At 44.9% G+C, this 26,935-nt stretch overlaps 1 protein-coding gene across 1 annotated transcript in view; it reads left to right on the top strand.

Moving 5' to 3' along the window:
* Positions 1 to 26,623, top strand: part of skia (v-ski avian sarcoma viral oncogene homolog a) — a 69,267-nt gene extending 42,644 nt beyond the window's left edge. The window contains exons 2-7 of the mRNA XM_056422659.1: positions 16,312 to 16,431; positions 17,054 to 17,160; positions 18,450 to 18,760; positions 18,864 to 19,213; positions 21,026 to 21,256; positions 22,860 to 26,623. Of these exons, the coding sequence (XP_056278634.1) occupies positions 16,312 to 16,431; positions 17,054 to 17,160; positions 18,450 to 18,760; positions 18,864 to 19,213; positions 21,026 to 21,256; positions 22,860 to 23,114 (1,374 nt within the window). The 3' untranslated portion in view covers positions 23,115 to 26,623. The remainder of the gene's footprint in view (positions 1 to 16,311; positions 16,432 to 17,053; positions 17,161 to 18,449; positions 18,761 to 18,863; positions 19,214 to 21,025; positions 21,257 to 22,859) is intronic.
* The last annotated feature ends 312 nt before the right edge of the window (positions 26,624 to 26,935 follow it).

Here is a 26,935-nt window from a genome sequence, read left to right as displayed (position 1 = left end):
GCTATCAATGGAAATGAATTGGCAGACAATTGATTTACAATAACCATTTTCCCTTCTCTCCACGGGCCCTCGGGGGAGTCGCCGGTGCTCATTGATTCGCTCGCTCTGTCTGATCCGGTCTCGACTGGCTCTAACTTAGGCATTTGCGTTTTTTTGGGGGCGGGGCGACTGTGGCTCAGTGGGGAGTTGGGTCGGGCAGAGGATCGGAGGGTCGATCTCCCGGCAACCGCTAGCCCACGTCGATGTGTCCTTGGGGCAAGACACTTAACCCCGGCATTGCTCCCGTAGTCATGTCGCGTTAAAGCGCTTTGAGTGGTCCGAAGACTAGAAGAGCGCAATGCAAGTACAGGTCCAATGACCATTTACCAGCCGATCATAGGCTACCCCACTCTATTGGGACCGGTGGTTGTAGATACGGCTGGATTTTCATCTGCTTTACGTCTGCAAATGGAATATCTCTCTCTGGTAGGCCATAGAAAGATCCTGTGGTCCTGTTGGAGGTAGAACCTTCCACCATAATCCCACATTTCAACAGAAAAGTGAAAGACTCCGATTCGAAAGGTCCTGTTAGAAAATCTGACCCAAACCCAGCATCCAGACATTAATTTTTAAGAAAATGGGCTCGACCAGGAGAAGGTCCACTCATGTATTTGACACTTTTGCACAAAGAATGAAATGGATTTCAACCCTGGGTTTATTCCAGTCCTGGGTCCAGTCTTTGGTCACCAGGACCATTTTAGTGCAAGGATCATGTCACAATGATTGACATATCTATTTCACCAGTTAAAATGTGTTTAACTTTGATTCAGGGTTCTTTCACTAGCCAGCATGCCGTCCGTTTGAATCAAACTCTGGTGTGGTTCTATTGGACCAGCTGTCCACCGCAGGAACCGCAATCCAGAGCAGACCAAAACCACCGGTCCGAGACCCGCCTCTCGAAGCGCTTCCAAGCTAAACCCTATTGTGCTTGTTCGATTGCATTGAGAATACAATCTTTGATGCGTTTGCTTGACATCTCGGTGCCAAAGGCGAACGTTCAGAAGATGCCAGAAAAGGTCCACAAAAATAGAGACATTCAAAAAAGAATTCATGTGCACAGCATATCTGTGCCAAAGAAGCAGCAGTAGTTTAGAAGTCTGCGACTCCTTGCAAAGAACAGGCAGCTCTCGACAAGAAACATCTAAATGTGCCCTTTTAGTTCACGCCCCTCCATTACATTTCTTAATTTATTTGGTTGGCTTTAATTTGTTCATCGTGAAACGAACAACAAGTATACATTTCACTCTGATTCGTACGAGCCGAACAGACTATCACCACGAACACGTTGAGACGGAAGCCCCAGGATATAATAATAATAATAAGGACTTAGACAGAACAGCTACTTTATTATTTTATGACTGTTTTGACTTGCGTAAAGCCCAAGTAGAGGCGATCCGCCTGAGCTGGCACGCTTCCCAGAGTTGCGTGGCTGCTGGTGAAGTTGTTCTACGAAGCAGTGATTGGAGGGAGCCATAGGGCACGTAGAGAACATCATTAGTGCCAAGTGTCTGAAAGCTGTCGAAAAACATTCCCATCACGGTGCAACCGGAGTGCTCTCTAACAACCCAGAAGACCATTATGCCTCCACTCCTCCAGTACGCCAGCAGACAGGAGCCCCCGCAGACTTTTAGAGATGCGACTATGGTGGCAGCCATTTCTATCACCTTCGTCGCATGTGTCAAAGAGTCTCTCACTCCAGGAAAATACATGTGACAGTTTTTTGGGACTTTTCCTGGACACTTCCCATCCCCCACTTATTAAATACCTTTCTGGATGCAGCGGTTGGATAGAGCTCGCCACGCTATGTGCTCTGTCCCTTGTGGGATAAATATTTCAAGGGTGGAAGTTGGAGCTCCAGTCTGCCGCTTAATGACTTGTAATGTTCCAGTTCCCCTGCTGCAGCATTAGAGGAGCATGTGGCTGGTGTCTCGTGTCTTAAAGGTCCCCAGGACACGCCACGTTAGCCTTAGGACGATATGACCTGATGTCTCTCGCTGAATCACTTCTCCTTTTTTTTTTTTTTTTTACATCTTGCAGTTGCTGACTTCCTGTCTGATAGACTAGCATTTACATTTCTCTTTCTTTTGTTGGGCAAGTTCAGCCTCTCTGTGCTTGTTGATGGTTTGGAAGTGAGATGTAAAACACCACAGTTCAAATGCAAACGCCATCTTGAAATCTTTCTTCCTGCAAGTAATAATAATATGTATAATAATATAATATATTAAAAACAACAGCAGATGAGCCTTTTGAGTGAAGGGAAGGCAATACAAGCTGAGGCCGGTGCACAATTGATGTTAACCAGACAGGGTTTTATAAAAGAGCAAAACAATGGATAATAGACTAAACATGATAATTACCCTCCATTGGTCCTGTCAGACCATTTATTTATATATATATAAATAAATAAATATATATATATACATGTGTGTATATATATATATACATATATATTTGTATATATATATACATATATATTTGAAAATATATATAAATTTGTATATATATTTATATATATTTTATTTGTATTTCTCTCTCTCTCTCTCTCTCTATATATATATATATATTATATGACTCGTATAGCTACCATAATGGCAGCTTATTGAGTTTTACACATCAGTATACCTCCTTCATTCACCCCCTTCACCCTTGTTTTTCCTGCTCCTCCACTCATACCGCCACTTGAAGACCACAGCTTTCATCCCAGCGGCCCCTCATGCGTCGAGTTGTTTCTCCATGTTGGATGATGGCGGCTCAGAGTGGCGCTCTAATTGACCCGCCCAAGTCTGCGAATGCATTAGCGCGGCCGTGCTCGGGCCCACTTAATGCCCAACTACAACAAACACAGGCCATCAATAGATGCAGCTTTACTCGCCGTATAAGGAAGCAGTGTGTTCAGCGGTTTGTCTAAAAAGCAGGCGGACCCAGGGCGGCCGGGGGCCCGTCAGACGAGCGCCCGGTCGGGAGAGTGGCGGTGGCTCGTCGCGGTGTCTGAACCAGGCTGACAGGCTGACCTAATCCCACCCCACAGACAGGAAGGAAAAGGAGTGTAGCCTCCAGGCCATCTGAGCCGCGGTCTCTCAAAGACTTGCTTGTTTTGTGTACAGCCAGGCGTTGGTTAGTGGACTGCCCGCTTTAAAGGGGAGCTTGTTTGCCTTCCACCCATTCATCTGGTACTGATGTTATCAGCTCTGATCATTCTGGAGGGAAGCCATTTAGGACTTATCCCATTTCATTTCAAATAGGCTCAAAAAGAAAATCCTGAATTTGTATTTTCTGAAAGCAATATTCAGACCACAGACTATGATTTGGACATTTAAACTAGCTTCAAGCGACACATCTCATATACATGTAGAAACACTCTAGGAGAATTGATTACGCTCAACGAGATGTGTGCAGACCGATCTCCAGCGTGTTCCTACTCCTTAACCCCTTCAAGATTACATTCGTCCAAAACCCAAATGTACTCATATCTCACTCATTTGAACCGGTTTCCTGTCTGCGAGAGCGCGGGCGTCCAGGTATTTGATCCAGGGGATTGAGCGTACGTGGCCAAATGATTTAGCTTGCTGCCCCCCCCCCCCCCCCCAAACCAAACAGTCCTAATCCCACAGCATCCAGTCCCAATGCGTCTCATGCTGAATGCATCCAGTTCATATCGTTCAGGGGGGGAAACCCCCATTTTTGGTTCTTCTTATGTCCCTGTAGCACGCAGTGGTTTCAATAGAGCGTCTCACCACACTACCTAAATTAGAGATACAATGTGTTTTCCACTCTTATTTGTCTGCTACGCCCATTCACTGTGTTTACAGTTCACACAGGCCGTAAACACAGATGCACACGGCTTGAACCGGGCGATCACACACACGGTTGTTCATGCATTCGGAGCCAACGACCGGCCTCCGGGCTCATTTACTCCCGTGGATGTGGTTTTTTAAGAGGGCCCCTCACAGACTCTGTTAGATTCACACCTCCCATTATCCTCTGAAATCGTAAAACATCACCTTCGGTGTCTGGAGTGCCCGGAGGCTTGTTTATGTTGTCATCGATTCAGTTACAGCCGCTGAGTCACAGCAGACCACTGTGATCGCCCCGTGAGCCGCTCTTTATTTACGCTGCAGCTGTACACGGGAAGCCTGGAACTGAACTGAGAGTCACGTGTGACGAGTCCAGACGGCATGCCATAGACCTCGTTAATCCAAGGGTTAGTATTCAGTTTATTTTAAATGTGTTTTCAACACTCACTCTGATATTTGATGAGCTGCCGCCATCTCTCATATAGTCAATATAAGTAAGTAAGAATGTATGTTAGAGTAAGTAAGTTAGAGTATGTAAGAAAGAGTAAGTCAGTAAGAGTAAGTAAGATAAGTAAGTAAGTTAGAGTATGTAAGTAAGAGTAAGTAAGCAAGAGTAAGTAAGATAAGTAAGTTAGAGTATGTAAGTAAGATAAGTAAGTAAGAGTATGTAATTAAGAGTAAGTAAGCAAGAGTAAGTAAGATAAGTAAGTATGTTAGAGTATGTAATTAAGAGTAAGTTAGTAAGAGTAAGTAAGGAAGAATAAGTAAGTTAGGGCATGTAAGTAAGAGTAAGTTAGAGTAAGTAAGTTAAAGTATGTAAGTAAGTAATTAAGTAAGTAAAGTTTATTTATTTTTGCACTTATCACAGACAAAGTGTCAAAGTGCAGTTCAGTAGTCAATTAAAATAATTTGGTAATAACAGGAGCCAAATATGCAACAGTCAACAGATCAAAGTACAATACCCAGTAAAAGATGTTGCAATAAAAAACACAGTAAAACAAATAAGACAAATGAATCACCAAAAGATAAAAATCAGTTATTTAACCCAATGCCAGTGTACACAGGTATGTTTGAAGTGGAGTTTAAATGATACTATACTAATATACAATGTAAATTAAATGCCCTAATACACTGTTTGGTGGGCCAGGTTATGTTTTTAATGTGGATTATTCACTTATTCCATTAAACCGTGTGCTGTTCACATTCAGCTTTTCTATCTCTAGTAAAAATGCATTATTTGTCAATCAGGATTACAACTTCGAGAGTACTGGACCGAGACATGTCGGAGACTATAGATTAAAAGACATCCCGGGATAAACACTCCAGTAAAAGGACTTTAAATAGATATCGTCTCAGACCACTATATATCTACGACAACAGGGCTGCTTCTTTATTCATGCCCCACTTAATACAGCTTTATGATCAAAGTTTAAGATGTCATAATAGAGTTTTCATTATTCATGATGCATCGTAGCCGTGATAAAGCTGCGGCGGTGAACCACAGATGGCTTCTATGTCGAGAAAAACATTGCGTCCTCCTACTCCACCCCGAACAGATAGTGTCTATGATGGTGGCGGCTTTCGATGTCTCCCATGAGGCAGCGTCTTTATACCTCCCCCTCCCCCACTCCAGCTCCGGGGGGGAGGGGGTCATAGTGAGATAGAGACACAGGAAAGGCGCGATTTGAGGTTAAGACTGTAATTGGTGGTCTGTCTGTGTCCCTGGTAGCGGAGGGCTCCGGGGATGAGGCTTTAGCAGGCGTAATGATGTCTGTAAGATGAGAGGGGATGTGACTGCTGGCCCCCACGCTGGTTTAAGACACTCTCATCCTCCTCTCTCTTGACAGGAAGATCCATGCACGGCACACTGAAGAGTGAAAGGGCACTCTCCCAATATGGCAAAACCATTATAAGCCTTTCCGACTTCCTATTTATGGAAGTCTACCCAGACAGCTTTAACGAAACCAATTCTGCCAATGGCAGATTTTTCAAATGGCAGCCGAACATGATTCCAGAGAACGTACACCTGTCCTAATCCTTTCAAATTAGTGACAACTTCCTGTTTGTGTTCAAAGGATGATGGATTGTCCGTCTTAGTGCAGCCAAGATAGGTTGAGAGTGCGTCTTAGTGTATTTGACCAGTTTACGTTTCTTTTTGGCATTTGTGTGTTTAAAATTTGGCAGTGTGTATCCACACACACACACACACGTGTGCATGTTTGCACAGCACTCCCGGCTGTGGTTGTCACATTTGAAGTCATGTGCAGCAGTCTGGACCGGGGTACCCGGAATGCCTGCTTGCGTCATGGGCCCCGTAAGTATAACTTGGCAAGTGTGTGTGTGTGTGCGCGTGCATGCATGCGTGTACGCTACGCCCTTTCCCCTCCACCCAGCAGGCACGCAGCATCCATGCCCCCCTCCACCCCTCACCCACCTGCCCCTCCAGTGCTATTTCTGTATTTGCTTCGCCATGTTACTTAACCCTTTCACAAGCAACCTCAACCTCGGGGCACGTTAGACACGCCATGCAAGAAATATGCCCTCTGCCCCGCATTCCCCCGATGCTTTACACACACACACACACACACACACTAGACTTACGCCTCCCCTCATTACCCATGATTCACATCTGCCCCCACCCCCCCTTTTTAAACAGGCCAGGTCTTTGCACCAACACAGGGAAAAAGAGCCATCAGCAGATTTCTCCGCACTGGACCTGCAACCTTCTTTCAACCTGAATGTTCTATTTACTGTATAAAGAAACTATACTATAATATTCATTAGCAGATATTATAAAGGATGAGGTTGTCCAGTAAGCTTTAAAAGATGTTTGTGTGAGAATGGACACACAACCAGAAGTGCCTGCACACACACCCAGATCAATAGATATGTGCATTAGAGTAGAAACAGGGATTAGAACATACAGTACATTGAATTACCCGGTTTTTAGATGGCTCTGAAACATTTTCTGCTGAAGATCATAAAAGGGAAGTTAAATACATTGTCTGGCTGTGTTTGTCCATCTCTAATCTGGTCTGGTCTAAAAGCAAAGCTGGCGACATAAAAAGGATGAGCAATGTTTGGTTTGTGGGTAATGGCCTGTAACTAAATCATCCTCCTTCAAAATGATGAACATAATTAGTATTGATTCATAAGCCTGCAGGTCATTGTTATTGGTGGAAATTCCAGAAAAAAGATCCATTGAAATTTGCGTGAACTCTAAAATGATCTGCAGATATTATAATTTGATATTAGCGCATCGTATCTTTGTGTTGGCTTGTGCACGTAAAACATGTGTCAGTGTTTGTATATGTCGGGCGTGCAATGCGCTTTAAGGGACTTTGAATCTGTGCTGACATTGCATAGTTTATCCACTAGGGCGATTTTTTTAAAGACCGCTAACAGTTGCACATTTTCAGGCCAAGTACGTGTAGGTTCAATGCAGAATTTGAACGCTAACTTTACAAGCTGGCAGTGACGCACTGCATGGTGCACGCCCAGCCTAACTGTCTAGCATGTTAATGTTAGCATTTGATCCCTCTAGAAACAGCAAAAGCCAAGGAAGGGATGGAAAAGGAAAAAGAAACCCATGGAAAAGTCCAGCTGTATTTACTCACCCCGCCCCCCTCCCCCCATCCCCATGTTACGCTTTTGAGCTTTCCGTCTCCTCGGTGGGCCGAACCCTGGCTCTCTGCGGCTGAGAAGAGCTGGTCTCTAACCATTCCCACGGAAAGAGATGCCAAAGCAAATTTGGCGAGAGGAAACGGAGGCCCTTCTACCTTCCCAAACCTCGCAATCTCTTCCCTTTCACTTTTGTGTGTGTGTGTGTGTGTGTGTGCATCCATTCAAAGCTGTTCTGCACAGCCTTCAGGAAGCAGTGGGAAGGCTTTGTGGCACCAGAGGAGACATTCGTTGCCTTTCGCTCTCATTATTCTTTCACTGTGTATTTTTCCACACGTCTCTGTTGTCATGCGTAAACTCGGGGAAACAATATTTTCCATGTTCTTACTTCAGCTAGGACGTTGACAATCGACCTTCACGGGGTGTGTAACACCCGACCGACTCTACGGTTCTGGGTACCTTTTTGGCTTCGTTCCCCCTTCGGCAAAAGCTGCCCGAAAAAAGAAGGTTGTACTCCGATAACTTTCTTCACATGGAATCTGTTCTATTCCATTCTAATTTGTTATAATATTTAATGAGGAAGTGCAGTTGGTGACGGCGTGGGCTCCATGGTAACGTAGCTTGCCGAAGCTCGCCCCCGCTCATGTCTCCGGAGCGCTACGCTTAGCCGAGGGTTCAATTGAGCACTGTGTGAACGTGGCCTTCACATATTGTAGACTGATGATGCTCGAGCTATACACAGCGCTGCCCTTCTCATGCCCTTTTTTTTTTTTGTATAAGCAGGATTTTATCTGAGAAATCGTCTTGTTTGTGTGTCCGACTGCTGCTCTGTGTTCACATTTGATCCCCTTGCCACAAACTGTTTACACGTTTCTGCTTTCTGTTCTTTTCCCCCCCCTCCCCTTCTTTGCCTTACTGTCCTTCCCTGCTCTGTTTTTCCCGATGTGTTTGGGAATGTCGGCCTGTTCTTTCCTTTTGGGACTTTGGGGGGGGGGGGGAGGCTCTGGTCCTCTCAGTTGTGATAACAGTTTGCATCATGTAGCGTAGCCTTAGTGCTTAGCCTATTGCGCAGAAGACCTACTTCGCTAATTTTTTTAGACGTATTCATTACGTATTTGAGAGGTTGCGGCAGTTTTTTGAATCGGTTGCAAGAAGCTTCGGGAGGTCTCTCCTTCTTCTAATAGCCTCTCTGGACTCTTCCTGGAAGTTGAGGCCACTGGAACAACAGCGGACCCGCCCGCCGCCACGACATTCCCCGCGCCTCAGTGTTGAAATAAGAAGGAATTGGAAATGACAGTTTTTCAGCGTTCCTCCAGGGGAAGTGAACGGAGTTGACGGGGGAGCTGGCATATTTTGTACGGCGCAAATCAGGGAGGGGCCGTGGAAACACAGTGTCTTTCTCTTGTGCTTGCATGTAGCAGGGGCTAATGGGATTAATGATGGCCCGTGTGGGGAGCAGCGGTACAGGCGGGTACCGCCGGGGGCCTCCTCTCTGTATACAGCTACCTGATTGCTCGAACATCTGCCATTTGTCCACGCGTACACCCTCTGAGTCCCGGCACGGTTTCCCAACAAACTCAACAAGTGTGTACTTGCTCTTTTCTTAATTTCAGATGCGGGTTACTTATGTGCTGAGCACGGGCGCAATTATTCCCCGGCGTTATCAAACTGAATATTCGATGTCGTGTAGTCAGCAAACCAGTTGGTCTTGAAGTCGTCTCTGCGCCTCGGAAGGACCGACAACCGGAGAGTCCTGAATAATAAGACAAATTCGGTGCTCCGCGGCGCAGTTTGACTGTAAAGTGTTTTCTTTGCTATTTACATCATTGAAGACAGAGGCCCTATTGTTCTCCATAACTCCTCAGCCAAGGAGACGATGGTGGGGATGAACCAGTTGCCAAAATTGGAGCTCTGGTGTGTGTGTGTGTGTGTGTATGTATGTGGTTGTGTGTGTGTGTGTGACCCACAAACACACTGACGAGGAATCTCACTCGAACTGTATTTTTATCCTATAGGTTTTGTCGGGGTGTGAAGCGGCACACACACACACACATTCACTCGGGCGTTTACGACTGAGATATGAGCGTAGCAAGGTGGCGAGAAAGACAACGCAGCTCGTCGTACCTGAACTGCTCACAACAGACTGCAAGTCCCGGGGGGTTGAAACTAAAGCGCTGCGTACAGCTTGTTTGTTTCCTCCGGCAAGCTAACGAACATAGCCTTCGAATCTGACCGTTCCAGGTCAGCCTTTTGCATAAATAGTTGAAGGACATTTTGTCCCAACACCTGTTTGTTACCAACCCTATGTGGGGCTTTTTTGTGGCTACATGAACTGAGCTCCTCCCCTCCCCCGCCTCTCCACCACCATGGGCCCCTCGGAGGAACATGCAGGGAAGCCAAAGTCAGGTCACAGGCAGGGTGCGGCTCGGCTCACGCTCCCGAGCAAAGAAAGAGCAAAGACACAACCGGTCGTTTGCCCTTTCATCTGAGTCAAGTCTCGGGGGGCGGGGGTGGGTGGGTGGGTTAGGCAACCTGTCAGGCATCGTGTCACTACAAGTTGTTTGTCTCTGACAGCCTGCAGACTTGACACTGAGTCACATTATGCGGTCAAAGCAGAACAGGATTTCTCAACATAGGAAAACATGTTCTAGAATAACCCCACTGGAATTGCATAAGCACTGCAATTGCATAAAATGTCAATTAGCGAGGGTCATGATTTTCATTAAGTGTCATTAAATGAATCAAAAGACGTCAACCACGTTTTCCCAATCTTCCCTGAGCGGATGGTCAGTTGTCATGGAGATTTATCTCGAAGTGGAACATTCTCCGTGACAGCTGAGCAGACTTCATCCATTGAGGCAGAGAAAAGGCTCGAGTAAGGATTTCGTTGTCGATTGCATCGCACGTTGCCGAGCCAAATATACGTCTAGTCTAATGTACTTTTATTTCAGTGGATCTAATAGATGCTTTAGTACAACGATTGCTTCTCAGTAGTTGTGGTTTTGGCTCAAGACGGATCCCGTTCCATGAGATTGTACTGGGAGCTCTTTTCAGACGCCAGACACTTTATTCCTCCATGCTTTTTTTTTTTTTGTGTGTGCAAGTTTCTGTCAAATGTATTTTTGCTCGCTGTCTTTTCTCTCTGCCACTGGAGTCTCGCTTGTTTGCAGAGGACATCCTGTAATCTACGAGACAGGAAACGCACAGATAGACGAATAGGGGGACGGCGATAAGAGGGAGTGGTAGAAGTATGAAACTAGGAGGCGGGCGTAGATGGAAATGACAGATTGTGTCGATAAAAACCCCCCAGATACTGTCACACAAGAGCGGCGTTATTAAAGCCGCGAGAATTCAGTAGTTCTTTTTCAGGGTGGGGGGGGGGGGGGGGTGAACGCCACAGCGCTGTTGCGAGTTGCACCTTTTCAGACGAGAGCGGATCGAGTTTTCTGAAGGCAGTCGTCAGGAAAACCGCAAGCTCTCTCTCTCGCAGGCCCCTTCTGGCATCTGCCCAGCAAGAAAGAACCCTCCCTCCAAAATCTGTCGCTTTCTTCACTGCTTTGTAACTCCAATTAAGTTGAACTCAAAACAGAGATTCAACATGGATACGCCGGTCAGACGCCCATATGTTGGGGGCGGGGGCGTTTGACACAAATATGTTTTTTTTAACTTCCACCGGCGACTTGGCTGGAGTTGGGATCAGCTGTACGGACCTCTCCGTGAACTCTCTCCTGACTGTCTCATCTTGGAGGCCCGGTGGGACTTTGCTTCCTCAGTTTACTTGCGAACAGCAACTGGCATTATGATTCATACAGTTTCTCTCTTCTTTTTTTTTTAAAAGGGTCCAACGGGATAAAGAACCCAGTGTGACGCCAAAGAGCACAGCTGATTTGGAACATTTCACACATTCCTTCGGCGGTCTTTTGAGAGCAATTTTCAGAATGTCCAAAACTGTGTGAGGGATTGTGTTATTCAACAGCCTGAAGGCCAAACCAGTGGAAGTGGAGCAGAGTCGGTTTTGAACAGTCACTTAGCGGGGCGGGCCAATTTCTTGGGGTTTGCTACAGTATACTGATTTCGTGGTATTCCGCAGTATCCAAATGGTCTTATCTACGGTGTTAACACATCAGGTATTTAAAAAGCTCACGGCTTGTCTCGTTTATTTATTTAGTAGTACCTTGAATAAAAACCGATTAGCACTCCAGTGGCACTTGAATGGCACTTATTATGGTATTTTTGTAGTTTGGCTTTTTTTGAAGAAAAGGTACTTGTTGTTCTGAGTTTGTACTTATTGTAAGTCTCTTTGTAAGCTAAATGACATGTAATAATTTAATGTAGTTCATTTAAAAGCCATATTTCTGCTAACACGAGTCGGCTATAAACCTTGAGAGTTCCAGGCTTTTTATGATCATCAGGTGTATGATTCTGCTTGTATCGCTCACTAGACGCTGCTATCGCACAAGGTACCAAGGAAACTGCGGGGTAACGAAGTTTCGCTGGTAACGTTAGCTAGGCATCGCCATCCAGAGACAGATTCCCTCGAGACTTCAATGAAGAGCTCCAATTTACATTGTTCACAAGTGGACTAGTTCATAGTCTTTGGTGTAACTCTGATGAAGAGCAATGATGTGCAGACAGAGGAAGTGTTTTCTGAAACCGAGGGTTTCAGAAGACGCAGACGGTCTTCGACCGAGAAGCCTGTTATCACTCCACCCATCCTGTCACACACACACACAAACACACACACACACACTACACACACACACAGCCTTACGAACAGACATGTACACCCACATCCACTCGCCAAGACACGGGCTCACACATGAGCCCCTGCTTGGGGGCCCCTTTGGCAGCTGAGATGGGCATGCCACCACTCTCACTATTTCCACATATGCTTTCCCCCATGACTTGAGGCTTTGTGACTTTCCCTTGCAGAGGGCTAATCCTAGCTGCCATGTTTTTTAAGCCAGGGGGCTGTAAACCATCATTTGACAGCTTCAAAAAAAAGGGTTCGACACGCCAACAGACACGCTCGCAGACCACACGGAGACGCATGGCAACCGATAACAAAGCGGTATCTGAATGTCAATAAAAGGACGAGGTCGTCTCTTCCAGGTACCGGCGTAATGCGTTGGAAGTTACGAGGTGTCGTGTTCTCGGCGCGAGGCGGAGGACGTAGACGGACCAACGTCCAACGCACACCTCAGCTAATCGGGAAGCCTTCTTTTAGAAGTGTGACATCCTGTCTATGCTGTGCTGTGTAATCAGCACCGGATCATAAAGGGTGTGGATATATATGCACACACACATATTTTTATTGTGTCTTTGAGGTCATTGCCCAGCTCTAACATTTGCAGCAACCCCGCTTCTCAGGAGAGCATTGTAAAAGTTCTTGATGAAAGAGATTGTGTGTGTGTGTGGGTAAATGATTTATTGCGTTGATGATAATCGTGTTTAATCCCAGGTAGGGACACACACACAGGAAGATGTCATGCATCTATCTTGTCTCGTGGGATGACTTCAAGCGAGTCTAATTATAGTGGAGTTACACCACTCCTACCTCTTTGTACCGGATCACCTGAAACCAGCGCAAAGGCCCCGTGTGAACCCGATGCCATCCGGCCATCAGGGTGTTCTTAACGTCCCAGCAGCCCCACCGAGCTCTTCCTGGGGGACCCTGAGGCCTTCCCAGGCCAGCAGAGAGATATAATCTCTCCTTTTGTGTTCTAGTTTCAACCCCAGAGCCAGTTGGACACTGCGATTAGCTCCTCGTCCTATCTCCTTAGACCAGGTTACTCTTGGACCAATCAGCAAGCTGCTTTTTTGAAAATAGGAATTTCCACTGTGAGCCTCATGTCTCACAGTCCAACTGTTTAGTAATCTAGACATGCAGATCCCCCCCCCCCCCCCCACCGCTGAGCCCCATGAGATCAGCTGCCAATTGTTGACCTCCGACGCCCCCCCCCCACCATCCAAAAACACCGGGGGCCGGATCTGGCCCTGATGGAAAACTCACGGTGTTGGCAACCAGTAATACACGAGACAAGGACTGGCACGTGGCACACAGACTTTGCCCAGAGGCAGCAGTGTGTGTGTGTGTGTGTGTGTGTGTGTGTGTGTGAACTCGAGGCACTTGCCTCTGGCACTGATATGTAGGACATATCTCTTCATCTCTAGATAACTCATGAACTACCAGCCACAGCCAGGACTCTGTTCCACTGTGGCGTCTGTCTTTTTTACTCGACACAATCAAATATTCAATATATCTGTATATATATATATATATCGATATATTTATTTATTTATTTTGTATACATAACAGCCATTATTACACCTGGTTCTGCTCTGGTGAGGGTCAGCCAGTCAGCCGGTTGGTTTAGGGTTGGATGGATCTGCATGAATGTTGGTATTAAATGTACCAAAAGGATGAACTTCTCGTGATCCCTAATGTGCCACCGGTGGCATCTCGACACGCTCTGAGTGAACTCGTCAGGGCTACGCTGCTGACAACTCGGCATGAAATCGGCAATTTAAAACGCCTGTGATTCTAATCCAAGACACTATTTGTCAAATTCAGTTAATATCTCCTCACTTGAGGACACATCCCGGCTACTTGGCTGACATTTACATATATATGTATATATATCTATATATATATATACATATATATAGATATTTATGTATATTTATATTTCTATATATATATATTTATGTTTGTATTTATATTTATTTATAAATATATTTATCTTTGTATTTATATTTATTTATATATATATTTATGTTTGTATTTATATATATATTTTATTCTTTAAAAAATATTTATATATATATTTTATATTCATGTTTGTATTTTTATATATTTATATTTATATAAATATATTTCTATACATATGTTGGCCACCTAAGTCCTCCGGTGTCGATCTGGCAATTAAAGACATTGAAAGAGATTGAAAGACATTTAAAGAAATTTACAGACATTTAAAGACATTGAAAGTCCTTGAAAGTCACGGTGGCTGCTCATCGGTTGCCGGAGCGAGGACAGCTGCCACATCGGCAGACCTCGACGGTATTTGTTCGTCTAGCCACGCTACTTTCCCGTGAGAGCGGCTCTGATTACGCCCGTGGCCCACACTGCCAACAGTACCCAACCCCCGTTACAAATGCCCACCTGTTGACACGGCGTGTGTGCGTGTGTGTGTGTGTGTGTGTGTGTGCGGATCCTCCGAGACCAACCACCACACAGTAGGCCAGACACAGTCGTAGTGAGTGAATACATCCTCCTCCAGGCCTCCGCATGCTTCACACGTGTGACCTCCACTTCAACACGTGACCTCTGAAACCGCGACGACCACGCAGAGGACATGCGGAACGTGCTTAATAGAGACGAACCACGCCGGGCACTTGTAAATAATAATAATAACAAACCTCGAGGTCAGAGGTCGTGTTCATACTCTGCATCACCTGCCCACGTGAGTACATCGGAGGACTCTCCAAAGTTCGGATAATTCATGTTCTGTATTCGAATCAATAATGCGTCGTAGTCAGAGCGCCGGCGGGGATGCCAACCCGTAAATGAGTTATCTCGTCTCGAAGGCAGCGGGCTCTTTGGTTTAGAGGTCAGAGTTCACACTGAGGTTAAAAGACGGGATGGAACGTGGCGGTGAATCTCCTTCTGGTGGGTTTAGAAGCTGCTTCGAGGGTCTTCTGTGGAACACGGGTCCTCCTCTATAGCGGCGTGGAGTCTGATGATCGTATCCACGCCTCATCTCTCGCGACGGTCCTGCCAGACTGTGTACAAAGTTTATTTTCAATACATGAGTGTAAATATGATTGGAGAGATGTTTGTAAGTTCACGGTACAAAAGGCTAAAAAAGGGGTTAAAAGAAGATGTGTTTCTGTTGGAGGGGTCCAATTATGGAAAGAATGGTGAACTCCTTTTTCAAGGGAATTATTTATAAAACAATTATTGAGAGTTATAAATGTGATTTAAAACGTATTTATATGGAAGATGTATGTGGTAACTATATATAAATATATTTTGTCTTTTATTTTGTTTGTTGTTTTTTTCTTTATTTTATATAAATTTTCTGATTTATTTTGATTTTAATTTAGGTTACTACCGATACCTTTTCAGTCTTTCTCTTTTGTATATTATATAGAATAATATTGTATTGTATTTGATTTGATTGACTGAATAAAATACACAAACAAACACAAACAAACGGTCGTCTTAACGTGTGAATGTCCAGCTGAACGACACGCAGACGATCATCTCATCGGCTCTTTGTCGAGGGAACCAGTGCGATGCTCACTTCCTGGTTGGCCTTCCAACATACGTCACCCTGCAGCACTCTATTGCTGCTATTGTGTGTGTGTGTGTGTGTGTGGCAGCCAGTGACAGCCACAGCGTGGAGAGGCTGAGGTCATGGCTACAAAGCCAGCCTAACAGGGCCACAGAGACAGACCCCCAATTGTTTGTCTGTATGGATGTGTCTGTGTCTGATAGACACACACACACACACACACACACACACACACACACACACACACACACAATGCCCCAGTCACCTCTAGCCTCCTTTTCTTGGCCGCCCATGAGCAAACACGCCTACCTGTATATCGGATTGTGTGTGTCAAAGTCGACAAAAAACACACTCACACTTCCAGGTATCAGCGGACACCTCCACATCACACACACACACACACATCCATCTGCCCATTCAAACCTGTTCACATTTAGTTTATACGCGCACATAATCCGTCTCGCCGAATATAATGCGACCAAATCTCGTCAAACTCTAAAAACAACATGTCCTCATCCTCTCGTCTCCTCCTCCTCCTCCTCTTCCTCTTCCTCCAGGCCTCGGATCCCGTCCCGATCAAAAAGTCCAAGTACGATGACTTCCCGTCGCAACCCCCGCCGCCCGCGGACAAAGAGAAGCAGCACGACTGGCTCCAGTCCCTCTGCGCCTCCAATAAGGTCAGTGACGACGATGATGATGATGATGACAATGATGATGATGCTCGGCGCACGAGATGAGGCGTCGTGTCATGTTATACGGACGTTTTTTGGGGATGAGGGGTGTAGCTCTTATACCTAGATTTGGAAAGCCGTGCCTGCAGAGGGTGTGTGTGTGGGTGGGGGGGGGTCACTCATTATGATGAAGATCAATACGCCCTAAATACATCCACTCTGGAGATATATGGAAGCAGACTTATATTGTCTTCAGCTATTAATCTGAGTTCTGACCCCAACCTGAAGCACGCTGTGACCCACTTAATAATTCAATTCAATTCATTTTTAATATTCTATACAGCCCAGAATCATAAATTACACATTTCAACAAGGATTAATTTAGCCAGACTTCCCCAAAGAGAGGTTTTAAAATGAGTCGGTCCAGATTTAAGATCAAGCTTTTCACACAGACGACAATTCGAGTTTATAACTATATTAATTTAAATGTATTAAATACGCAGATGCTTGCTCACCCACATTATAACAGAATTAAAATGAAAAAAGAGGCAACTCCATCATCACTGAAGGCGATTATTTTGTTACTTGTGATTTTAAATAAATACAAATATGTTGTATTTCTCTCCAGGGTCTCAGCTGCAGTCAGCCCCGACAGAGACCCTCGGCCTTCAGACCCTGGTCCCCTCACGTCTCCGCCGACAAGGACAGCCACCCGCTGGCCCTGCTGAGAGACAGGTGAGCCCAGACCAGGACCACGGGGTCCACGGGGACCACCGGGTCCACGGGGGACCACCGGGTCCACGGGGGACCACGGGGTCCACGGGGGACCACCGGGTCCACGGGGTCAGAGATCACAAACAATGCAACATCTAGACTTGAGAGAAGAGAGATGACGGCCATTTGTTTTTTGTTCAGTTGAATCTGATGAGCTTCCAGCATGCTCTCTCTCTCTCTCTCGCTCGCTCTCTCTCTTCTCTCTCCCCGCTCTCTCTCTCTCTCTCTCTCTCTCTCTCTCTCTCGCTCTTCTCTCTCCCCGCTCGCTCTCTCTCTCTCTCTCTCTCCCTCTCGCTCTCTCTCTCTCTCTCTCTCTCCTCTCTCTCTCTCTCTCTCTCGCTCTCTCTCTCTCTCTCTCTCTCTCTCTCTCTCTCTCTCGCTCTCGCTCTCTCTCTCTCTCTCTCTCGCTCTCTCTCTCTCTCTCTCTCTCCTCTCTCTCTCTCTCTCTCTCCTCTCTCTCTCTCTCTCTCCTCTCTCTCTCTCTCCCTCTCTCTCTCTCTCTCTCTCTCTCTCTCTCTCTCTCTCTCTCCCTCTCTCTCTCTCTCTCTCTCTCTCTCTCTATCTCTCTCTCTCGCTCTCTATCTCGCTCTCTCTCTCTCTCTCAGAATCTCTCTCTTCTTTCTCTCTCTCTCTCTCTTTGTGTATGTCTCTCTCTGTCTCTCTCAGAATCTCTCTCCCCCTCTCCCTCTCCTTCCTCTTCTGGATGTGCTGGTGTCACAGGGGTCAAGTCTGACGATGCCACAGCCTCCCACCCCCACACACACACCCCCACACACACACACTCACACACACACACCCCCACACACACACACTCACACACACACACACCCACACACACACACTCACACACACACACACTCCCACACACACACTCACACACACACAGCCTCCCACCCCCACACACACACCCCCACACACACACTCACACACACACACACTCCCACCCCCACACACACACTCACTCACACACACACTCACGCTGTGGGCGCCCACTTGGCGCTGCCCGTGCGGGCGTCTGCACCAGTGACTCTTGATCTGCCCAGTTTGTCATGAAGTGGGAGGAAAGAGCCGCGGGCACTTCCATCAGAACATCTCTCTTCACCGATTGGCTCAAACCGGAACGTACCATCTGGTCCGGACCTCGGCGGTTCCCGTTGACGTGACCTTGATTTACGGTTATTGTTCGTCACCGTCACCGAGACGGGACGTTTAAATGATCCGGTGTCCTTTCTATTTATTCATTCTTATAGCTTCTACAACTACAAGAGTCTGGAGAAAGCGATGGCGCCCAATGCGGCGGCGGCGTCGCCGGCCCCGGGGAAGGCGTCCCCGTCGGCACCCGGCACCTCCCACCCGAGTGTCGGGGGGGACCCCCCGGGGGGCGAGGGCGCCGACTGCCGGCCGCCGCCTCGCAAAAGGAAAGCCACGGGGGAGCTCCGGTCCCCCCCGCCAGAGACCCCCCGCTGCCCTCCTCCGCCCTCGGCCGCCGCTAAACCGCCGCCGGCGCCGCAGGACGACGGCGACTCCGAGGTGGACATCGAAGTGGAGAGCCGCGACGAATGTGAGCGAAGAGCTAAGAAAAAAGAAAAAAAACGACGCCGGCCGCACGAACCCTCGACCGCTCGAAGGACGTCCGTTAATCCCTCTCCTCTCGTTCCCGACAGTCACGTCGTCTCTGTCCTCCCTGTCGTCGCCGTCCTTCACCTCCTCCAGCAGCTCGGCCAAGGACCTGAGCTCGCCCGGCGGCGTCCACGGGCCCGCCGCCGCGTCGGTAGAGGGCGCCGCCACGCCCGCCGTAGCCGCTGCCGCCGCCACCGCCGCGCCCTTCCCGGCCACGCCCGCCCCTTCGGAGCCGGGCCTGGAGGCGGAGCTGGAGAGCCTGAGGCAGGCGCTGGACGGCGGCCTGGACTCCAAAGAGTCGAAGGAGAAGTTCCTGCACGAGATCGTGAAGATGAGGGTGAAGCAGGAGGAGAAGCTGGGATCGGCCCTGCAGGCCAAACGCAGCCTCCAGCAGGTAGGACCCCCCCCCCACACACACACACACACACACACACACGCACACACACCGTCCAGTTATTTATCCACCCTGTGAGATTTAAACGTGTGTGTTCAGTAGACGGATAGAAATGAGCCTCCAGAGGGCTTTACATCCTGTACACATGCGACAGCCCTGACCTTTGACCTCACACCGGGTCAGGAAAAACTCCCAAAAAATAGGAGAAAAAAAATACTTTCATGGAAGAGAGGAGTTAAGTCATCTTTGTATATTAAAAAATTGCTCTCCACCCGAAAAATCGATAAAAAAAAAAAAAAAATGTTCAGACTTTTGACTGTACAAACCATAAAAAGGGGATTTATTTGTTTATTTATTCATTGAAATACATTTGACATGTTCATAGCGCAAATAAGAGCACGCCGCTTCACCTCGATCCGCCTCCGTGTCGCTCGAGGCCGCCCCGGTGACAAAGAGTCTCTGATGTCACACCGTCGCGCTACATGTACACACAAGAGTCTGTGTGTCTGTGTGTGTGTGTGTGTGTGTGTGTGTGTGTGTGTGTGTGTGTACGTACGGGGTTTCCCCGCCTCGAGTCGGCAGCTCACAGCAACGCTGAGCTCCTTCAGGATCAGACGAGGCAGAAACGTTGTTCAATGTTTGCGGATGCTTCTCGAGCTTCGGCATCGGGGGGGAAATGCAGAAGTGGATTTTTTTATTATTTTTTTAAAAAGTCATTGTCGCCGTCAGCACAAAAAGTCAAAAAGCTCAGCGCGAGTCGCCGAGCCGTAACAATGGGAGGAGCGGATGTAGCCGCGCAGGGGAAAGGCCGGACTTCCATTTTTATTTTTGGTCCTTTTTTGGACAGGGAACAAAAAAAATGCCGACGAAGGATTCTGTGTGTGTGTGTGTGTGTGTGTGTGTGAGCGGCGTAAAAAATGGATCCCGATTAGAAAGATAGAGGGGATGCCACTTTCATTTTCCATCAGTGATACAAAATCCATCCGAAAAAGCAGCTGCTGTGATTGGCCGAGCTGACCCCGGTGGTATGAAAGCGTCTATAAAGCCTCTGAGGTGGAGGACCCACAGATCTGGTGGAAGTGGAAGTGTCTCTGATTCAGAGGAAGGAAGCCTCACACTTTGACCCCTTGGATTTCTCCTACATGGTCTCTTTTACCTCCTGTACTTCTTCTGAAATGTTTACTTTCATTTTTTTAAAGGTGCTATATAAATAAAGTTATTATTATTATCGTTATTAACATTATTAACATTATTATTAATATTATTATTAATAATAATATTATTATTATTATTAACACCATTATTATTATCATGGGTATTATTGTTATTATTATTGATATTAGTATTATTGTCATTCTTATCATGAATAATATTAGTATTCTTATCATAATTATTATAATAATCATTATTATTAGTAGTATTTCTATCAGTGTTATTATTATTATTATTGTCATTATTCTTATTATCAGTATTATTCTTATTAACATTATTATTATCAGAAGTATTATTAGTAGTATCAGTGTCATTATTTTTATATTATTATTATTATTATTATCAGTATTATTAGTAGTATTATTGTCATTATTATTATTATTATTATTATTATAATAATTATTATGTCCACTGGCATTCACATTGGTGACATAACATTGCAGTACACTGAATTTTTTCAATAATTTAATCTATTTATGAAGAGAGAAAAAAGGCGAAGAAGGAAAAAAGCCAACGTTCTGATTAATTCCATCATATAAATATAATAATATTAGTATGAAGCCCAGTGAGTAAATGAGTCTTCTTCTTCTCCTCCTCCAGGAGCTGGAGTTCCTGCGCGTGGCCAAGAAGGAGAAGCTGCGCGAGGCGACGGAGGCGAAGCGGAACCTGAGGAAGGAGATCGAGCGTCTCCGGGTGGAGAGCGAGAAGAAGATGAAGGAGGCCAACGAGTCGCGGCTCCGCCTGAAGCGCGAGCTGGAGCAGGCCCGGCAGCTCCGGGTCTGCGACAAGGGCTGCGAGGCCGGGAGGCTGCGCGCCAAGTACTCGGCTCAGGTGGGTCCGCACACCTGAGATCAATAACCCGATCGATAGAAGACGAGCGGGAACGTCCAGGGCTCGTACGCTCAGAGGAAACCCGGAGAAGGCACCGGGGATTTTAAAATGTTGATTTCCAGGACTTTTAGAAAAGATATATATGTAATATATGTATCTATATATTTATACATATTTATATTTGTATATATACATATATTTATATATGTATATATATATTTCTTTATATTTATCATATATTTATATATATATATATATATATTATTGTTATATTCATATGATCATGTACGCAGTTTAATTAAACATAATAAACATTTATATAAATATTTATTCTTTTTAATCAAATTTTTGTCATTTACGGTATTTACTCATGTATACTCGTAGATTCCACAACGTGTTTGTTTTAAAGTCCTGGAAATCTATTGGTCAACATGCGTCTCATGTTCAGATGGTCGAGAGACCAACATGTCACAAATGAAATAAATATAAATACTTAATTAAATTAGTTTTATTAAGTCTTACCGTCTCAAACACAAGGTTCTGCAGAGGAGGGAACAAAAAAGGAAAAGTTTTCCTCTTCTTCGAGTCAAAAATAAATGGGTGTAACCTCAAGTGCACAGACGGAGGATATAACCCCCCCCCCTCCCCCCTCCCCCCTCTCCTATAAGGAAAACAGGAAGAGAGACGTTCACCTCCCTCCGGCATCATGGGAAATGCAGATTAGACAAAACAAGATGGAGGTTACGCTCCCAAAGCGGCCATCTTTGGGGGGGCCGTCGAGGGGGGGGGGGGAGGGGGATCTTTAATAAATCTATTTTTAAAAAGCCACCTGTGTCTAAACGCCAGCTGGATACAAGAGACATAAAACTAGATATCTAGAGACTCCATTAATAAACAGAAAAATGAGGAATCAGCGAGATTCTTTTTACTGGAAACATCTGAAGCTTGATATGGAATATTATTTACATGGAGAAACAAATCTCACAACGGGGGAAAACAGACCTCCAACTGGCCTCTTCATGCTGATAACTTGTGTTTTTAATAAGAGGTTTCATATGAGGTCGCTCCGAATGGACCTCCACGTAAAATATGGCAAATCTTCCCTTTTTTAAATGTGGGATCTTTAAAAAAGAGGCGTGGAGTTGGGATTCTGACAAGCGTTTGATTTGAAATAAGCAGTAAATACTATTGTTCAGTTTTTTTTCCTTAAACGGAAAGAAGAAGAGGCTCCGCCTGTTCCTCGCTGATGCATTCTGGGAAATTGTTTGAAAGTTTTTTCTCTCATGCTTTTTTGTAATTATAATTGACACAAACGTCACTCAAGCAGTTAAGACTCCCTGAAAACAATTCGACAAAATTATAATAAATAATAAAAAAACATGCAAACTGTTTTTATCGGAAGCCTGAAAAAAGAAAAAAAAAGTCACATGTCGGAAGAATAAAATCCAATTTTATTCCAAAAGGCGGAGGCCATGAATCCCTGATTGGACCTCCACATAAAATATGTCAAATATTCCCTTTTTTTAAATGTGGGATCTTGAAAAACAAAGGTGTGTTTATGAATATGAATGGCTCACCGCTCACCGCTGCGTTGCTCCTGCAGATCGAGGACCTTCAGATGAAGCTGCAGCTCGCCGAGTCGGACCGCGAGCAGCTCCGAGCCGACCTGCTGCTGGAGAGCGAGGCCCGGGAGCACCTGGAGAGGGTGGTGAAGGAGCTGCAGCACCAGCTGTGGCCCAAAAAGGAGGGGGCGCCGCCACTGGCGCCGCCGCAGGGGGTGGGCGTCGCCACAGGGGGCGCCGCAAGTCACGGCGAAGGACGACTGAATCCAGAAAAAATTCCCGACCGCGCCACCTGACTCCGCCCCCTTTTCCCCGCCCCCCTCCCTTAACTTCCTCCGCACGTACACACGCCCAGGTCGGTGACATCACACGACCGCCTCGCTCGCCCTCCGGAACGCCAACGGCGAGAAAGACTCTCGATCAGAGACGGAGAGAAGGAAGTCGTAAGGAGCCGCGTCGTAATCCAGAACCGCGAGGAAGTCACGTGACCCCCCCGTTTCACCCTCGGGGAGAAAAATGGTGTTTCTAAAAAAAAAAAACACGGCGCTGACTCCGAAAGCACCGTCCAAACTCACGGAGCACGAAAACGCCAATGAGGAGAGAGAAAAAAGCAGCGCAGGCGAGAAAAATGAGGTCGAGACTTCCAATGAATGAGTGTGAGTGTGTGTGTCTATGTGTGTGTGTGTGTGTGCTTGTTATACTTATGGTAATACACGCTGAGAGATGATCACACGATTGGAGTTCTACCAGGAGGGGGCGGAGCCTCTCGCACCGACTCGTGCCGAGGACGACGGAGGCTTTTTTTGAAGACATTCTATCAGCTATTTAATAGACTATACGGCGTAACAAGTGTGAAGACGAGGAGGAGGAAGAAAGAGGACGCTTTCTTTGCATCTCTGTGCTCTTTGGAAGTTTAAAGAAATATAAATATGATAAGAAATTCATCGGAAGATTAACAACAACAACAAGAAAAGTGAAGTTCCCCACGCTGCCACCGGGGGGAGGGTTTTGTCGTGGTTCCACTGAGGATGGAAAAACAGCTTTTTTTTCTCTTCCCATTTGTTTTTATATAAAATCATTTATTTCTCCGAGCGCTGATGTCCCCCCCCCCCCCCGCGTCGAGAATTGGAAGAAAAACAAAACGTGTCGTGTTTTAAAGAGCACTTGTTTTTATACACACACCAATATCCGACAGATTGCTCCCAACAATAACTCGAACACACTGGTTGCCGTTTGATATTTTTAAGGGTCAAAACCCTAGAAGTGTGTATCTTGTAAAGATGAAATACTCCAGATGTCATGAGAGGGGGCGGGGCTTGTTTTCTGGTCTCGAGCGACGAAGGCCGGCGTGTTTCTTTTCTTTCTTTTTTGTCGCTCCATCCGAGACATCCGACGCCATCACCTACGATGTCATAGTGGGCCCGGGGGGGCGCCCTCGGCAACACAACCACATTTTTTAAAAATTAAATTAAGGTATGTAAATATAAATGTACGTTGTTGTTTTGTTTCATTTTTTTTTTTCCGACTTTACAATAATGAATCGCACTTTGTCATAACGAGATACTGTTATACCGCATTGTACTCCCCACTATTGTCTCCCTTCTTTTCCTTTGAGAACATCCTTGTATACATGACTGCTATACCATATAACAAAAAAAATCCAGTAAGCATTTTGTTGATTATATGCATCTCTCGAATAAATACTATTGTTCTATTTTTTTTTTCTCCTTAAAAGGCAAAAGTCTTGTAAATAAACGGAAAGAACAAAGAGGCTCTGCCTGTTGCTTGTTGATGCATTCTGGGATTTATTGGAAAGTTTTTCTCTCCCGCTTTAAATTTTGTTTATAATTGACACAAACGTCGCCCGGTTAAGACTCCCCGAAAACAATTTGACAAAATTATAATAAATAATTAAAAAGCATGCAAACTTTTTTTATCGGAAACCTAAAAAAAATACAAAAAAGTCACATTTCGGAAGAATAAAATCTGATTTTATTCCAAAAGGCGTCACACAAGTGGGTACAATGCAATCAGAATGTACATTGTGTTTTTTTTAAATGCTACATTTCCTTTATTTTTTGGGAGTTGTTGATGTTTTTAAAAACGTGGAGATATTTTATTGCTTGTCTTGTTATGTTGACTTTTTTTTTTCTTCTTTATTTTATAAATTGAAAACTCATTTTCTTTATGCATGAAAATTTGAGTTTGCCATACTTAAAGAGTCAGTTATTGGGCATTGATGCTGTACATGTAAAAGGTTTTTTATTGTGTTATGCAATTTAAAAAGCAATTTGTCTTATTTAGAAGAGGAACAAGGGTAATAATAAAAAATAAAAAAACATATTATATTGCTCTTACGAAAAAAAAGAACTTCACACTAAGAAGAACAATAAAGTTGATGCAATGCTGGACAACCTCAAGTGCCTGGATGTGGGCCAAAGGTTTCCAGAGTAGGAAAACTGATGACTAAGCTGTCAGGGCTGGGCCTCTCATCAACTTCCTGTTTGCAGGTTTTCAAATTAAAAGCCCCCTTCCCCTTCGCTCAGCAGCTCTTTTTTTAATCAGTATTCTTAAAAACCGACCAGTTTACAAACGTCGTGCAGAGAAGAGTCGAACAAAAACGCTACACGCTTGAGACGTGTCGAGTGCTGTATTGTCCTCATTTGAAATATCAATGATATGCATGTTCAAAAACAATTTTTTTAAAGAAGATCTCGAAAAAAAGCCACTTGCTTCAGGCGAATTGTTACTTTTGGGTTGTATATAAAGACCGTGGAGGATAATAAAGAGGGCATTACTTTAAAAAAGCCCTTTTCTTACATAACATTATCGACACTGAATAAAATTGGTACATTTTGTAGTTGTTTTTACACTCAAAAGAGTCGACGGTAGTTTACTTTACTCGCGGTTTTCTACAAAAGACGGGAGGCGACAACGACATTGGCTCTTCGCTCTCCCAGCGCAAAAAAAAAAGGTTAAAAAAAATTAGTTTAACGGCGTCTTGTTGAACCATTTTGCTAAATGATGGACGGTAAAGCAGCAATAACAGTCCATAATTAATAGACGCATAACTAGCCAGTGTGAAGATTTGAATAAGAATTTACAAAATGTAAATATTTTTCATTTACAATATTGTATAATATATGTACATTGTGTTTTATCTTTTTTTTCTTTTTTAAATGAAATCTTTTCTTACAATAACTGTTTATTCTTTTTTTTCTTCTTTGTGTTTGAACTCAACAGCAGTGCGTAAGAGAATATTCCCTTCATAAAACATTTAAATACATTTCTTTTTTTCTTTTTTTTACTGTAGTCTTTATATTGAATGACTTTTTTTCACCAGTTCATATCTATATTTTTAACCGTATGTTCAGTATCAGATAGCAGGCCTAGCGTATGGGTCACACACACACACACACACACACACAGATTGTTTCCTCCTCATCCTCATGTATACTTTTAGCCCTGTGCTGCTGCTAATACTACATCAACCTTACAATTCTAGAACTATTTTTATGTAAGAGGTAAATGCTCTCCCATTCATTAATGCCACATATACAGTATGAAAAACAAAAAAACGCTTAGCTTCTTCATCCATCCTCCTCGTTTCCCCTCATCTTTTCACGCCTTTTTTTTCCTCATCCCTCCTTCAGCAAAACCCTTCCTCTTCTCTCACGACACGGACTATATTGTAAAGTAAAGGACTTTATGAGATTATGTTTGAAAATAGCTATGCTTATATACTACAGTGACTGAATGTACAGTGTATAGATGCATTACCAGAAATAAAGATGTTTGTCCAGATTGAACGACCCAGTTTCTGATTTTCTTTTTTTGCTGCCGCGTTTTTTGGTTAACAATAAAAAACAATATATAACTAATATCCTTTCAATATGTCCGAAAGTGTTTTTTTTTCTTCTTTTCTGAAGTTATTCCCACAATTCATAGCAATGTGACGTGAAACACGGCAATGTTTAACGTACGGCACGCGGGTGTTCAGTACGCTAAATTCGATTTTACGCAACAACATTAAGGATTAAAGATGGAACATAAAAACATGCAAGCAGAGACAATATTCCTCAGATTTATTCATCAAACATTATTTTTTTATTACTGA

The sequence above is a fragment of the Pseudoliparis swirei genome, chromosome 9, assembly GCF_029220125.1.
Source record: "Pseudoliparis swirei isolate HS2019 ecotype Mariana Trench chromosome 9, NWPU_hadal_v1, whole genome shotgun sequence".
Classification (NCBI taxonomy): domain Eukaryota; kingdom Metazoa; phylum Chordata; class Actinopteri; order Perciformes; family Liparidae; genus Pseudoliparis; species Pseudoliparis swirei.
Note: the sequence above shows the minus strand (reverse complement) of the source record. Positions and strands in the feature narration are given on the sequence as shown.